The sequence below is a fragment of the Crotalus tigris genome, unplaced genomic scaffold, assembly GCF_016545835.1.
Source record: "Crotalus tigris isolate CLP2741 ecotype Arizona unplaced genomic scaffold, ASM1654583v1 scf7180000020815.588926, whole genome shotgun sequence".
NCBI lineage: Eukaryota > Metazoa > Chordata > Lepidosauria > Squamata > Viperidae > Crotalus > Crotalus tigris.
This window is the reverse complement of record NW_024098197.1, coordinates 89166-106469: the sequence shown is the minus strand read 5'-3', so window position 1 is coordinate 106469 and position 17304 is coordinate 89166. Positions and strand designations below refer to the sequence as shown.

Below are 17304 nucleotides of genomic sequence, written 5' to 3'. Positions count from 1 at the left end.
TTTTGCTTGTGAAAAGGTTGCAAAAGGGGATCACGTGATCCCCAGGACAGAGCAACAGTCATGAACCAGTTGCCAAGCATCTCAGTTTTGATCACATGATCATGGCGATGCTAAAAAGGTCTTAAGTGTGAAAAATCGTCATAAGTCACTTTTGAATTGGTTGAGACTATGAGTTTGTCACCTGATCAGGATCCCAGGATAGCAACTAGTTTGCTTCAGCCCTCCATCTGTTTACATCCCGAAGGGTCAGTTCAGTTTGCTGAGAGCTGAAGCAATGTCAATGAGAACTTCCCATGTCAATTATCCAGTAGGCAGAGGAGCAATGGATTCCAAGATCCAGGAACCTCAAGAAACGCAGAAGAGATTAGTGCTTTAAAATTTCCAGGATCCAGCAGCATTTTACAAGGGCAGCCTCAGAGCACCCATCACTTGTCTCGACAAGGGCCAGTTTGGCCAATGCAAATGGCTGTGCCCCTTGTCCTGAGGAAAGATGGTGAGGGATTGAAGGCCACAGATTCCTCCATTTCATTTCTTGGGAGCCCCTGAGGGCTTCTTCAGTTCTGATAATCCCACTCTTTAGGGGCATATGAAAAAATGAACCCAAGGTGGGTCCTTGGTCAGGATTGAATTGTGACGTCCTTGGTGCTCCCTGATCTTAGCCTCTTGCAGATGATGTTACCTAGTTGGGTAATGAAACGTCTACAAGAAAACAACCAAGCTCAGAAATCTCCAAGGATCTCATAATTCAACCCTGAGCTACAAATATTCTTGTCTGTTGGAACCCCTGAGGGCTGTTCTTATTCCTATCCTCCCTTGGGTTCCTGGATCTCACATGTAGGAGCATCAACGAACACCCCAAAGAAGGACCTACAAAAGTCTGAGTTGCTTACAACCCTGGCAGTGGCTTTAACTTTTAATTATAGTTCACAGATGTGAACTATAATTCACCCCAGCATGACAAGTCCAAATGGGCTTGGGTCCACCAACCTTTTAAATTAAGCAGCATGGCCTTTGTTTACCAACTAAAGGGACTGGCTTGCTTGGCAGAAGGGCTACTCCATTCCATGTCCACCATTTACCGCCAGATTATTTTGCACGCTTAAATACTTAAAGATACTTAAATCAGCCAGCATGTTATTCTTCACCATGAACTGACTTGGGAAACAGAATATTCTCCAGAGTGTGCACAAAATCAGGCACAAGGGACAGACATCCAGGACCACACGATGGCAACAGGCCCTTCCAAGAATAGGCCTTTACAACCCCCTGCATGCCCCTAATGTTTAATTCCAAAGTATGGGATTACTCTCTCAAAAGGATAATGTTTTCAGCTGACTCAAAAATATTTTCCTTGCATGTACATCAGGCACCGAGCTGTGGGGCCCGGGGTGAAGTGAGGATATGGGTTGGTGTAAAAGTTGCATCAACCTTGCTTAGGGGATAGATAGGCTAGGAAAGGGCCCCCTCTGTTGGCAACATAGTGCCATGACAGCCTGTAAATCTCATTATAGAGAGGTCAATCATGAATGAAGGTAAATGTACTGTCCCAAGATAATGTTGCAGGATCCAATCTGAGTCAGTCATGGGGATCAAAGGTTTATTCTTCCAAGTTTTTGGGCTTGTGCTGAAGCCCATCCTCAGGGAACTTCTCTCTCTCTCCAGAATGCGTGCAGTGGGCTATTCTACGTGTTGTATATTTATATATGTATTTATAAGGGCCGTGGTGGCGCAATGGTTAGAATGCAGCATTGCAGGCTAACTCTGCCCACTGCCAGGAGTTCGATCCTGACCAGCTCAAGGTTGACTCAGCCTTCCTTCCTTCCTTCCTTTCCTTCCTTCTTTCTTTCCGGTGGCATAGTGGTTAGAATATAGTATTGCAGGCTAACTCTGCCCACTGCCAGGAGTTCGATCCTGATCAGGTCAAGGTTGACTCAGCCTTCCATCCTTCCAAGATTGATAAAATTAGGACCAAAAAGGCTGAGTCAACCTTGAGCCAGTCAGATTTGAACTGCCGGCAATCGGCAGAATTAGCTTGCAATAGTGCATTCCAACCACTGCGCTCATAGATCAAAATAATGAGTGCCTATACTTGAAGCACCATTTAGAAATCTATCAACTTGCTAGGAAAGGGGGGAAAAGCAACTGAGTGTCCTGGTGCACTACATATAGTGGTGAAGTAGAAGTTCATCAATCTGGCTTCTGGTCAATGGGTATTTTGATTGATTGGCCATCTCAATCATACACAACTGGTTTTTAGGTGAAATCACAATCTTATTTAAATACCTATGCCTGAACTTGCATATTGGAAAAAAAATAGACTAGAGCAGGGGTCTTCAAACTTGGCCCTTTTATGACTTGTGGACTTCAACTCCCAGAATTCCTCAGCCAGGCACGCTGGCTGAGGAATTCTGGGAGTTGAAGTCCACAAGTCATAAAAGGGCCAAGTTTGAAGACCCCTGGGCTAGAGGGTCATGTTCAAATGCCCTGGCAAATAGATCCCATGAGATGCCACCAGCTGAAAAGAATTCAATTTTTCTAGGGTCCAATTTATTGGCTGCAAACAGAAAGGAACTGAACGGAGTAAAAAGAAAGCTGATTTTAGATAGGTGCTTGGTGGCAAAGAAAAAAAAAGGAAATAGAAAAAAACCATGGAAGAAAGAGGTGGACGGTTAAATTAAAACTTACCACTGAGAAGTAAACAAAACGAACAGCGTCAACATCTTTTTATTAATAAGGTAGAAAGACCTTGAGTCTTTCTATTAGTAATGTAGAAAGGCCTCTAGACTTCAGCTCCCAGAATTCCGCAGCCAGTGTGGCCGTCTGGGGAATTCTGGGAGTTGAAGTCCACTAGTCTTGAAGTAGCCAAGGTTGGGCATCCCTGTGCAAGAAACTTGAGTTTTGGAGGTTTGATGGTTTTTTTGGAGGGGGTCTTGTTTTTCCTACTTTGAGCCCTCTAATTGGAAGAGAAAGGAATTTGAGGGGTGATTAAGTGGGCTTCTCTTCTCCTTGAGCCTACCAGCCACAAAAGCCAGGTTGGTGGAAAAAATGTTGTTTGGTTTGCTTTCTGAGCTGACGATCCACAGTCTGATACTCAGAGAAACATTCTTCTTTTGAAAACGATATCCTTACAAGCAATTCTGTTTTCCCTTAGCGGGAAATGCTGTAATATCCCACTCTGATTGTTCAGGGTAGGCCTGTCTTTATTTTACAAAGTCTGATTGGCTAATGCCGGAAGATCCAGGGAAAATGAATGAAAAGAAAGAAAGAGGAAATTTCAAAAGCTCGCTTTGTGAAATGTGAGACACATTTTTTTTTCACCTACACCTAATTTACAGGCACGCATACCTGTAGGTGCTTGCTATTTCATTCCTCCTCTTTAGAAACAATAACAGACTTCAATAGAGTTTAATTATTCCCGTTACTTCCGGCTTCTGTTGTGAGGATGGAAAAGGAGCTTTTGATTTAAAATGGGGATCAAGCAATTTTGAAACCTCGAGGAACGATTCCAAAAATGGCTTCTCCCCCAAGAAAATCTTGTTCTGTTGCAGAGGTTCTTAAGATTTGCCCAGAAGTTTATTCAAAGTTGAGTGCTTCCTTTTACAATGATTTATTGGATGATCCAGAACATCTGGGACATCTTGTTAACAAGCTTAACATTCCTCTTATATTGGGTAGCTGACCCTGGTGTATGAAGAGGTAGGCACTTTTTCCAATGTTGCTTGTAAAAAAAAAAAAAAAAAACAGGAGGGAGGAAAAAATTCAAAGTCCCATCCACCATCAAGGTTCATCTCAGAACTTGATAGCTGTGGGATCTCCATCCAGTTGTCATCGCGTAACATGGGAGTTGAGGCCAGATGTTTGGCACTCGGTACCACCATTGACAAGCTAAACATAGGAAAGCAGATAGTCAACCAAGACCTGATCAGCAGACCTCAAAATCAAGATAAAGTGAGACAGTGAAAAGGAGGCAAGCTCAGAACGAGAAAGGCCTACTGGGAAAGGTGAACGAGAAGATAAAGAGCACTCAACAATGAACAAGTCAACTCACCTTAGAATTCTTGGTGCCACCACGACCGGATTGAGAGGAACAGCTTCGCTGCACGCCTTGCTCTGGCGTGGAAGGAGACTTGTCAGAAGAATGATCTGACCCCTTCTCCACCATGGTATCTCCTTGGGGGTCCTGTGGCGTGGGAGACCGGGAGCGTTTGCGCAGGACTGGGGAGCAAGTGGGAGTACTGCGGTTCGAGTTACTGGCAGTGCTGGGGAGAAGAAAGAGAGAACATCAAGTGAAAAACCCATCACAGGAAGTTGGCTGAGCCAACTTGTGTAGCAAGTGAAGACATTTAATGTGGAGACTAGAGATGCCTGTAGTCTTAATCCTCTAAAATCTTTCTTTCCAGAGGAAACGTCCGTCTTTTCTAATGTTTCCTCAAAACGGATGCAAGTCACCAAAATGCAGAGCCTGCGGTGGAATCAAGTCTGATAGAGCAACTAGGCTGCAGCTGAAACAGCTTTGTGAAGTCTGCTTTTTCTTTCATTTGATCTACTCTAAACCAAGGGTCCCCAATCCCCAGGCCACGGACCCGTACCAGTCCAAAGACCATTGCGACAGGCAAGCAGGCGAAGCTCCATCTGAGCAAGCGACGGGCTTGCACATGAAACCATCCTCCCCCTGCCTCCAATGCCAGTCCGTGGAGCCGGAAAAGTTGGGGACCGTTACTCTAAGCCATCTCAATTTTATGCCACTGGGGGGGGGGGAGAATCAAGAGAGAATTAACGTTCAAGAAATGGGCATCATTTTGTTTTCCAAAATAAATAGCATATAGATCTTAAGATCACCCATGACCTGGCTCAAATGATCCTATTGTAGTTATGTGATGTGAAGGCCTATCTTTGTGCAGAAGGTTCTAATGCCAAGAAAGGTGGAAGGAAAGAGAAGAAAGGGACAACCAGGAGCAGCGAAGATGGACTCAGAGTAGCCATGATTAACTATCTATTGGGACACCAGAAGGACCAAGTTAGAGCCAGATCATCAAGGAGAAAAACTATCTATGTGGTTGCTAAAAGTTGATTTATACGTCTATGCAGTTCATTGGCTTCTCTTTACAAATGGCAAATGTATATATTTACATTTGACCAAACGTCAGAGAGAGAAAATTAGTTGAAACTGGATCCCACTAAAATTGATAAACATAAGATGGCCATAGTTTTGATTTCGTTGAATTCAACGTAAACCCAAGCCCAGCGCATGAACTTCCACTGTTGCCATAAGTATTATATCAAGATCAGTGGTGGGATTCAAATATGCGAATCAGTTCTCTGCGTGGATGCCACTTCCAGATGTCCATTCTGGGCCTGGGCAACAAAAAATTAGCTACCTGTTCTGCCAAAGTGGTGCGAACCGGCTGAATCCCACCACTGATCAAGATCCATGACTTTGTATTTGGAAAGGAATTGGAAGCAACCCAGAATTCACGATTCCCAGTTAAGTGATCCCATCTTGCTGCTTACGGAGGAAGCAGAATTAAACAACTTTAGGGACATATGACAATTTGCTGTCCTTCTTGACAACTCTTCATCGTGAGCTTCCAAAACCTTTGCTGTTTCTGCTCAGTCCCAGTGTTTTTCTGGACTCAGACCAGGAACAGGCATGGCAAATGTCTTCTATGGTTTCCGTAGTAACCAGGGCTTGTTGCAAAAGGACCAGGAATCCACGCTTGCAATGACAAAACAACTTGACCCACTTTGAAAATAATAATAATAATAATAATGCTTTATGAAACTAACTGGCCAGTGGAAATCAGAACCTCCCTCTAAGCCATTGCTGCAACTACATACCACTACAGCAGCCATACAATAGGCAGCTGAAGAGAATTTTCAACAACAGGGTTGAAAAAGTAATATCTTAAAGTTGTCTTTGTGCCTGTGCACGTGCGCAAGCACATGTGCAGGGGATACAAATATTTCCATCCATTTTGATTAACAGGGGAGGATTATAATTAGTCCCATTGAACTAATGTTGAGATATCAACATTGTCTTCCAAGAAATTCCTTCAGCAAAGATTCCACATTCAGAGGGTTCGAAGTAATGTTCTTTGGTAATTTTCTGGGTTTTAATTCCAAGGTTCGGACAACTAATCTGAATTCACCTAAAACAACCAATTCAGCTATTTCCAACTTATCACCAAATACTCCCATGCGAAGAAAACTTACTTTCTTCTATTACAATTATGACATCAGTGGCTAGCCAGGACATGAGACCAACCTACATCCTAGGATTATAGAGATTAGAAGCAAACTTAATTCCTTTCCTGTCCTACCCTGTGGAATGAGGAAAGTGTGACAACCTCTTGGGTCTCTGGAGACTACCGTTCTAATTCTGAACCATCTTAACTTTAATTTCTTTTTTATGAACAGTCTTAACTGTTAGTCTTATTTATTTATTTATTTATTTATTTATTTATTTATTTATGAGACTTATATACCGCTTTAAGTGCAAGCACTCTCTAAGCGGTGTACACCAGTAAGCAATGTGTGTGTGTGTGTGTGTGTGTGTGTATATATATATATATATATATATATATATATATATATATATATATATATATATATATATATATATATATTACATTGCCCCCAACAATCTGGGTCCTCATTTTACCTACCCCGGAAGGATGGAAGGCTGAGTCAACCTTGAGCCGGTGAGATATGAACCGCTGACCTGCTGAACACAGTCAGCTAAAGTGGCCTGCAGTACTGCACTCTAACTGCTGCGCCACCTCGGCTCATTCATCTTCTACTGATCCTTGCTGCCTTTCTCCAAACGCTGTCCTGTAAGGGTGGTGCCCAGAACAGGACAATATAATTCAAAGGAGGAGCCGTCCTACACATTCTAAAGTTGGATTCCTTCTTCTTGTGGTCCACGAACTACTTCAGTTATAGCATTTGTCATTTTTATATGGGCTTTACTGTTTCATTCCGCATGGAATGTGGAACGATTCAGTGTTTGCACACGCAATCGTCGGCTTTTAGTGAGGGTGTTAAAGGGCAACCCAATGACTGAGGAAAGCTCTAGCATGTGTGTGAATTCCCTCAGAAGCTGCAGTGATGCAGAGAGGAAACTTCCCTAGACAGGATTGTGTAGAACAAATAATCCTGAGACATTCTGCCTCAACGCTTAGTTAGTACAGGTTTTTAAAATATTCACTTTCTCAAGTAGACCAAAGTGTGTTCCTCCCTTTTCTCTTGCCCTCCCTCACTCCCTCCCTCTCTCTTTCCTTGGTCCTTCCTTCCTCCCCCCTTCTCCCCTTCCTTCCTTCCTTCCCTCCTTCCTCCCTCCCTCCCTTCAACCATCCTTCCTCTCCCTTTTCTCCTCCCTCCCTTCCTTCCTTCCTTCCTTCCTTTTCTTCTTCCTTCCTTCCTTCCTTCCTTTTTTCCTTTCTTCCCTCCCTCCTTCCTCCCTCCTTCTTTTCACCTTCCTTCCTTTACCCTTCCTTCTCTCCTTTTTTTCCTTCCTTCCTCCCTCCCTCCCTCCCTGATTTACTGTAGTTGTTGATAGCCAGAGAGCATAATAGGCAAAGCAAGTCTGTGTTCCCATGATTTTTTTTTTCTGGGTCTGTTTTCACCCGATGCAGGACTGAACACTAGACTGGCATCTTCCTTTGAGGCAGCCTGAAGGACATCCCCTCTCATCTCGTGACAGGGACCATGTACAGGAAGGAGAAGAGAGGGCGAGAGAGAAAGGAGTTGTCCTTCTCAGAGACAGAAGATCTAGGGAGCTTCTGAGAGCTTGGCAAGCGATGACTAACAGAAGACATGGAGCATCAGCCATGACCAAGATGGTCTCCTATCAGACACTCATTTCCTTCTCTGTGGGCTTCCTTCCTACTCTCTTCGAGGCCTCCTCCATGTTCCCGTCCTACCCATGAAGCGCAATGCCATTTCAGCCGATTGTCCAACCCTAGATGGGCGTGAGTTAATTTGCATGCACTTGTTACTGTGGGCAGAGCAACAGTCTCAGCCAATCAGGAAAGCTGGCCGGCTTTGCATTTTCATGCTGAGCATCTTTTGGGAAGGGGGCGGCTATTAATGAAAAACAGTAAAGTCATCCTGAGCTTGAGGATGATGTCCATTCATTCATCTTCCCTCCTCCTATTCCCTAAAATGCCTTCTCCCCCCCCACCAGCCCCCCACCCCCAAAAAATCTGCTGGCCTTGAGCAAAGATTTATCATGACACCACAAAAGGGGTGTGTGCAGCACTTTTCTGCAACACGGACGCCTTTTTGGAGCCTGAAGACAAGGACAATAACCGAATCAAGGCACGGCTGAGGAACGGTGAAAGGGAAGTAGGCAAGCATAGATCCCTGCCTGCCGCTAGCTTTTGCAACCTGAATTTCTGCCTTGAACCACCTTGGGCTGCTTTTTCCTTGCAACCACCCTTGAGCCATATAAATCAGGCAAACCCTCAATTCTCACTGCTGGGCTTCTGTTTTTTTTCCCTCCCCTTTGTCTACGCAAAAAAGGAGCAGAAGGGAACCGAATCAGGGGATTCCACAGCCCAGCCAGCGCGTGGGTACACAGAGCCCCCCCAAAAGTCTCCCACCATCGCTGGCATGACGCACTGAGAATTCAACCCACGGCCCTCGGCTGTCCTTTCTCTCCACCTGCCCCCCTGCAAAATGCAATATATATATATAGATAGATAGATAGATAGATAGATAGATAGATAGATAGATAGATAGAGAGCATCTGAGGACGCTGGGCATTCTTCTTCTCCTCCTCCCTCCCCGCCTCCCCCCCCCAGCCAAGGAAAAGGAAACCAGACCCAAACAAAGTGCTCTTTTCACATGTCTGTCTGTCCACCTCTTGGGGGGAGGGGGGGAAATCTGCTTTTTTTTATTCTGCCGGTGGGGGGGGAGGAGCTGCAGCAGCAGAAGGAATAAGAAAACTACTGGGGCAGGCAGGCTGGGGGGGGGTCAGGGAGCCCTGCCCTCCTGATTAAAGGAGTTGTGGGGGGGGGGGAGAAGGAGAGACTATGCCTCTCTGCAACATGATGTCATGTCACACCGGCTGCTTCCCTCTCTCTTCCCCCCCCCATGCTACAAATACACACACACACAAGAAAAAAAAAACAACCCGCTTATTTGCAGAAGCAGAAGCAGCTGTCGCCAACATGGATTCCAGATTTATGCCACTCACTGCCTCCTGCACTTGCGATGGCCGGAAAGCACCGGAGGCCAGAGGCAGGCAGTCTCAATGCCCATCCAGAGAGAGAGAAAGAGAGAGAGAGAGAGAGAGAGAGGGAGAGAGAGAGAAGCCAGTTGCACTAACCTTGCAGCCATCTGGGTGAAGATCCTACAGCCTGGCCCTTCATTCATTCATTCATTCATGCGGTTGGGTGGTGGGGATGGAGGCTGGGGAGGGTGGACCAGTGGGGGGGGGAAGGCGAAAGGGCCGTGCCCATCCTGCACCATCGTCAAGCCCTTCTTCCCCAGGAAGAAAGGGGGCTCTTACACCACCAGGAGGGTCCCCTGCTCTCCGCAGGACGGCAGCATTGCCTATCCTCAGCAGTCATAGCGAGCCCACACTGGCTGGTCGCCCCTCCTTCCCACCGTGTTTGTGGGCCAGGCTCTGCAGAGGTCTTCCTTCCTTCCTTCCTTCCTTCCTTCCTTCCTTCCTTCCTTCCTTCCCTCTTTCTCTTTCGGTCTCTCTGCCTTACACGGATGCTCTCACACACATACTGTACATGCGCGCGCACACAGGCAGACACGCTCACACACCGGGAGCTGCCTGTTTACATAATGGCCCTGCTTTCATTGGGAGGTCTCGAGGGGTCCTGTGGGGAAGGGGGCTTGGCAGGCACCACCACCCCCCCTCTACCCCCTTGGCTTTTCTCAGCTGCAGCACGGCTTGGAGAGTTAAGGGCCACATTAATGAGGCAGCCACAGATTGTGCACAAATTCAAAACAAATCCAAAGAAAACATTAACATTAGCATTAACAGAGGGATAGAATCAAGATCACGTGAAGTGTTAATACCACTTTACAATGCCTTGGTAAGGCCACCCTTGGAATGCTGCATCCAGTTTGGGTGCCAGGATGTAAAAAAGATGTTGAGACTCTGGAAAGAGTGCAGAGAAGAGCAACAAACATGATTAGAGGACCGAAGGCTAAAACATACAAGGAACGGTTGCTGGAATTAGGTATGTCTAGTTTAATGAAGAGAAGGACGAGGGGGGGCATGATAGCAGTCTTCCAATATCTCAGGGGTTGCCCCAAAGAAGAGGGAGTCAAGCTATTCTCCAAAGCACCTGAAGGCAGGAGAAGAAGCAACGGATGGAAACTAACCAAAGAAAGAAGCAACCTAGAACTAAGGAGAAACTTCCTGACAGTGAGAACAATTAACCAGTGGAACAACCTGCCTCCAGAAGATGTGAATGCTCCAACACTGGAAGTTTTTAAGAAGAAACTGGACAGCCATTTGTCTGAAATGGTATAGGTTTCCTGCCTGAGCAGGGGGTTGGACTAGAAGACCGCCAACGTCCCTTCCAACTTTATTACTGTTATTGTTGTTATTGAGCTTAAATGGACTCCAGAAGATAGTAGAGGACAGGAAGGCCTGGAGGAACGTTGTCCATGGGGTTGCGATGGGTCGGACACGACTTCGCAACTAACAACAACAGTTGTTATTATTAGTATTATTAGTAGTATTATTATACATAACAGAGTCCATTTCAAAAACTACCAGTCGTTCTGGGCATGGCCTCAGATGACTCTCACCAACTCAGGAAGTGCCTTTTCTTTTTTAAACAACCCCCTTCTTGGCTCTCAGTTTAGCCTTTCATTTACAGTCCCATCCCATGTAGACCCAACTAGTGCATCTCAATGTTTCATTGAAAAACCTTCACCTTGCAACGGGAGAGGTCTCAAATATTGGGTCACCCAAGAGAGCTGCCCAAATCCTCAGGGGCTCACAGCTTTTTTTTTTTCTGAGGTGAGGCTGACATTCTTTAGCTTGGGGGTGGGGAGGTTGGCTTAGGACAGGGGTAGGCAACCTTGGCTCTTTTGTGACTCATGGACTTCAACTCCCAGAATTCCTGAGCCAGCATGGCTCAGCTTGGAAACCTCTCCCTTTCCCCTCAGCATGGCTGGCTCAGGAATTCTGGGAGTTGAAGTCCACGAGTCATAAAAGAGCCAAGGTTGCCTAGCCCTGGCTTAGGAGAAAGTGGACTGAAGTCATCCGTGGCATGGAAAAATGAAGAAATACCAGGATGGCCAGCCACCCAGTAAATCAACTCCAAGTTTATTTGTATCTCGCCTTTATTATTTTCCCAACTAACTCCAGGTAGCGAACATATCCAACACACCTTTCTCCTCTTATTTTCTCCCATAACAACAATCCTGTGAGGAGGGTTGGGTCAAGAGAGACAAGGACTGGCCCCAAGTCACCGGCTGGCTTTCAGGCCTAAGGTGGGACAAACTCGTGGTCTCCTGGTGGATTGGTCCAAAGTCACCCAGCCAGCTTTCATGGCTGAAGTAGAAGTAGAAACGTGGTCTCCGAATAATTGGCCCAAGTTCACTTAGCCAGCTTTCATGGCTAAGGCAGGACTAGAACTCACCACCTCCCGTTTTTTAGCCTGGTGCCATAATCATTAGGCCAAATATGGGACTCTTGTTCATTGCAAAGGTGAGCCTTCTCCACAGTGGCTCCTGATTTGGTAACCTGTTCCTCTTTTCAGGTCTTTTTTCAACCTTGCAATAAACAAAAGTGCTGCCTTAAAAACCAGGATGCTTTTTGAGGTCTTAGGACCAATTACTAGTCCAGCACTAACTAATCTGAAGTTTTTCTTGAGACTAATTCTCAGCTTGTTTGTCCTCAAGATGGGGGAATCTCTCATTAACCAGGGACTTTGTATAACACAGGAATAAGAAAGTTAAAGGTTGCACTGGGGAAGAGGTGTCATTAGTTGAATGCAGCTACATCTCACAGAAATGAGGTTAGGACAGTGGTTCTCAACCTGTGGGTCAGGACCCCATTTGGGGTCGAACGACCATTTCACGGGGGTCGCCAAACAACGCAGTCCGCCATTTTTTTCCCCTTTTCCTTAGCTGTGCTACTCCCTTTTATTCTATTGGCTTTTGAAAGCCAATAGAATAGACTCTCTTGAATAGAGTCTAATTCTATTGGCTTTCAAAAGCCAGCAGGAATTGTCCAGGCTGTCTCTGCCCTGCTGAGCCCGCCAAAAGTCCCATTCTGCAAACGGTGCTGCACCAGTTGAGTAGTCCTCGACTCACGACCGGTTGAGTAGTCCTCGACTTACGACCGGTTGGGGGTCGTGGCATTAAAAAGGTTGAGAACCACTGGGTTAGGATGTTCTACTTCTCCTGACTCTTAGGAGAGCAGGGAGGAACCTGGGACTTTTCTTTGCATTCAGCTTCAAAAAGTCTAGATGCCATGCCATCTCAATTCAGCAACCAGGGATTCCAGAAGCAGGAAGAAACACCCTTTTCCTCAAAAGGAGAATTCGGAGGTTACTTCCACCACCGTTTGCCCCCTCTAATTATCTGGAAGCGATTAAAACTCAAAAGTTCTCCAATTCGTCAGTTTCAAACAGAAAACACTATAACTCAAAGGATGCAAGGAATGGAGTCTAACAAAATAGCAACAGCACTTAGCACTTAGACTTATATACCACTTCACAATGCTTTACAGCCCTCTCTAAGCAGTTTACAGAGTCAGCCTACTGTCTCCAGCAACCTTGGTCCTCATTTTACTGACCTGGGAAGGCTGAGTCAACCTTGAGCTGGTCAGGATCGAACTGCTGGCAGTAGGCAGAGTTAGTCTGGAATACTGCCTTCCCACCACTGCGTCATCATGGAGGGAGGGAGGGAGGGAGGGAGGGAGGGAGGGAGGGAGGGAGGATAGCAATAGCACTTAGGCTTAGATACTACTTCATAGTGCTTTACAGCCCTCTCTAAGCGGTTTACAGAGTCAGCATATTTGTCCCCCAACAATGTGGGTCCTCATTTTACCGACCTGGGAAGGGTGGAAGGCTGAGTCAACCTTGAGCCCCATCAGGATCGAACTACTGGCAGTAGGCAGAGTCAGCCTGCAATACTGCCTTCCCACCACTGCGCCACCTGTCAGCTCAGTTCAATGGGTCCCATTTCCCTGGAATACATTTTATCAAATCAAACTTCTTTCAGGGTGCATTGAAATCTCAACCAAAATTATCAGCCAGCCCAGATCATTCGGAATCCTGGAGATGCAACATACTGGCCATGGATGACTTATTAATGAAGTATAAACTTGTTAATTAATTTGGAAGAAAAACGAACAAAGTGCAACATGTGTTTCGTATCAACATGTTATGCCCAGCAAGGATTGGACCTACTACGAAGTAGAGAAATAATAACTTCTCTTGTTGGTATTTCTTTTAGAGCAATGGTAAAAAGACTCACCATTGCTTATTTCTCTTTACAGTTGCCAAAGATCATTGCTTTTCACAGCAGGAAAAAAATTCAGCAAATGAATATTCTACACATTAGACAGGAGGGGCTTTTTTCCCCAAGGAAAAAATGATCTATCTATCATCATCATCGTCATCATAGAGTTGGAAGGGACCTTGGAGGTCATCTAGTCCAACCCGCTGCTCAGGTAGGAAACCTATACCATTTCAGACAAATAGCTGTCCAGTCTCTTCTTTAAAACTTCCAGTGTTGGAGCATTCACAGCTTCTGGAGGCAGGTTGTTGCACTGGTTAATTGTCCTCACTGTTGTGAAGTTTCTCCTTTGTTCTAGGTTGCTTCTCTCTTTGATTAGTTTTCATCCGTTGCTTCTTGTCCTGCCTTCAGGCACCTTGGAGAATAGCTTGACTCCCTCTTCTTTGTGGCAGCCACTGAGATATTGGAACATTGCTATCATGTCCCCCCTCGTCCTTCTCTTCCTTAAACTAGACATACCCAATTCCAGCAACCGTTCTTTATATGTTTTAGCCTCCAGTCCCCTGATCATCTTTGTTGCTCTGAAGATCATAAAAGATCATTGCTTATCATGGATGCTGAAAGTGGCCTTCCTCATCATTCAACAAAACTTTTTTTAAACAAAAAAAAACGAACCCTGCCCTTAACCCTTATAGATATAAGGGCAGTACAATATACAAACCCTGATTCCTGGCTTTATGGGGTGGTCACGAAAGAGAGGGAATAAAACTGGGCATCTGGGGTGCTAAGAAAAACAAAAAAGAAAGGAGTCCATCTGCAACAAGCGAACTATTGACATCTTAAGTGCAATGCAGCAACAGGGCCCCTTCCTGGTTAAGAACATAATCTAGGATTAAGCAAAGGTCAGCTACCTCTTGCAAGCAGGCAAGACACAAGAAACTGATTAGTTCTCTTTAACGATGCAGGCTTCACATAGCCAGTCCCCAACGTATCACCACAATTGTCCTCCAGCAAAGTCGTAAAACGGGGGCAAAATACACTTAAGTGTCTCACTTAGCAACAGAAAGTTTGGGCTCAATTAACTTTCTGTTGCTAAGTGAGACAGTTAAGTGTATTTTGCCCCTGTTTTACGACTTTTCTTGCCACAGTTATTAAGTGAATCACTGCAGTCACGGTTTTTAAGAAAACCTGGCTTCCCTATTGATTTCGCTTGTCACAAGTTCACAAATGGTGAACACATGACCCCAAGACACAGCAACCGTCATAAATATGAACAATCACTAAATGGACTGTTGTAAGTTGAGGACGTCCTGTATAACAGTGGTGGCGAACCTATGGCACGGGTGCCAGAGGCGGCACTCGGAGCCCTCTCTGTGGGCACACGTGCCGTTGCCCCAGCCTCGCCTCCCCCCACGACCCCCTCCTCTCCAGCAGACCCCCTGAAGGAGAGTCGCCCTCGAACGTGGCCCACGCGGAGCAGCGCAGCCAAGGACATGGCAGCCAGGCAGTGTAGACAAGACTCTGCTCTCACACCCCATCATGCAGTTGATGCTGCAGGGCGTGGGCAGAGGGTGTGGCCGGCATAGAGCTGCTGGGCTGCCTGGGCGATCCGCGGCGGGCCCTGGAGGTGGTGAGTGGTCCTGTGGGCAGGCAGGGCAGGGGATGGGGGGCAAAATGGGGGCAGGGCAGGGGGGGTGGAGTGGGGGCGGGGCCAGTTTTGGGGCACTCAATCTCTAAAAGGTTTGCCATCACTGCTGTATAACATCCTTCTCCTCCAGGGATCCATCCGCGGGACCAGATAGAAGTTTGCAACGATTAAACCTCCCTCTTTCTTACAGGTATGCCCAATTTAACACATTTAAGTCACACATTGTTACCATAACACCTTTTGTCCTTACAGGCACCACACACTCCCAGCCGCAAATGTTTTCATTCCAGAACAGTTTCCCCCCCCCCATGTGAAAAGATTCACCCTCTTTCTGACGACTTTAATCCCAAATATTTGGCGTACGCTAAATCAGAATGATTTTTGGACTTGTGACTCTTTGCGTGAAATTAACCTGTCTCCCGTTAGCCGTCATCTCTTTGAGTTTCGGAAATGTGAGGGATGGGTTCTCAGCTAGGAAGTCCTCCAGCAAACACTATGGTGGAATATTCTCCTGGCTCCAGGTTAATACTGCCTTCCTGATGCCTTTGAAGGAAAACCGTCTCTGGATTAAATGTGGACAGATGCCACGAAGGACCAGAACCACAATCTGTCCTCACAGAGGACTAGGAACTACTACCTAAAACACCCATGGCACTCTTCTTCCAACTTAATTTGGGTTGGTGAACGAATCCAAACGTAGTGAGCAGGGTTGCTTAACTTTCCAGGTCGGCCACATTCCTTCAGTGACTTTCCATCTGCCCCATTTGTTCATCTGATACATTTTTTATTTATTTATTTGTACCCAGACTATATACCTAACACTCCTTCCTCCTCCCATTTCCCCCACAACAACAACTTTGTGAGGTGGATTGGGCTGAGAAAGAGGGACTGGCTCAAAGTCACCCAGGTGGCTTTCATGGCTATGGCGGGACTGGAACTCACTGTTTCCAACTTCTAACCTAGTGCTTTAACCACTAGATCAAACCAGCTTTGAATGCTGAAAGTTGAGTGCACAAACCACATTTGCCACTCTGCAGCTTAGTTGGAAAGCTTTTTTCGAGGGGGATTGAACGGCAAGGCCACGATGGGTGCCACCGACACAGAAAGTGGGTGAACGTTTGCAAAAGGTGCTTTGAGCCACCTCTCAAAATCTCCTGTCCTTCCAACCTTCATTCATTATGCTGTTCTACTCTCCAGCACGCTTTACACGTTCTGGACAGTGTGCTCCTTGACAGAAGATGCTAAACATCCATCTCCCTCCATGGATGAATAATCAGAGAAGACGGCACCCTCCTCCATAAACATGAAGGAATCTTGCCAACTGTCAAAAAACTAACTAGAGTATATACCTAGGCCCAAAGCGCAGCAAATCACCGTTCTCCAGAGAGGGGGGGGGCTGGGCTCCTAGCCAAATTGCACCACAGAATCGTTATTTTTTTTTCCCCCTCAGCATGGAAATGTAATATTTGTGCATGGATTGCACGAAGCGGCTGCAAATTATTTTGCCCGTTTTTCATTGCAGGAGAATCTTCACAGAACGGCCTTTTCAAATGGCAAAGTTGAACATTGGAAGGGATGTTCTCCTGCCTTCGAATGCATGTTGTTTTGGCACTCGCCGAAGAGAAAAAAATAATATGGGTTCTGCAAGGCCCACGGAATTTCTGCAACCATGTGCAGTTTTGTGTCCAGATAGATGGGTGGGGAGGAGGGGGAGGACAGGAAAAAATGCTTATAGTAGTGCTACAAACTGCTGAGTAAGTCACTCCAGCGTATCTTTAGAATTGTACAAAACAGAAGCACGCGCACCCAGGCACAAATGCAGACATCCAAAAAAAAAAAGCTGAAAAAACATCTACTTTTTGAGGCAAGAGCATTTAATAAACATAAGTTTTTCTTTTAAAAAAAAGGGGGGGAAGCTTCTTAAGAATGAAGTGGTATCCTAAACCCTAGCAAATTTTTAGAACCACTTTCATGAACTAGACTTTAACAATTTATACCCTTTAAGCCGTATTTCTTCAGTTAGGCCTTCATAGACCAAGGTGTTTGAAATTTTAGAACCGTTTTCCGCTAAACTTTCAGTTTCTCGGTTGCTTCTAATAAAAGAATCAAGGAAGGAGTCATTTTATTAATTTATTTATTTGCATGCCTGTATCAAACTTGGGGCTGCAAAATTCTAACATCCTTCCTCCAGTCTGCATTGCCAACAAATAAAA

General features: G+C 45.7%; 1 protein-coding gene across 24 annotated transcripts in view; it reads right to left on the bottom strand.

The window, feature by feature from the left end:
- The window catches only part of GRAMD1B (GRAM domain containing 1B), a 128190-nt gene that overhangs the window by 39230 nt on the left and 71656 nt on the right, over positions 1-17304 (bottom strand). For 22 of the 24 annotated variants that reach the window (XM_039368507.1, XM_039368494.1, XM_039368496.1 and 19 more), the window contains one exon: positions 4049-4259. In XM_039368507.1, the coding sequence (XP_039224441.1) occupies positions 4049-4259 (211 nt within the window). Of the gene's footprint in view, positions 1-4048; positions 4260-9331; positions 9947-17304 lie in introns of those variants that run through there. The other 2 variants (XM_039368510.1, XM_039368519.1) reach the window with 2 other exon arrangements.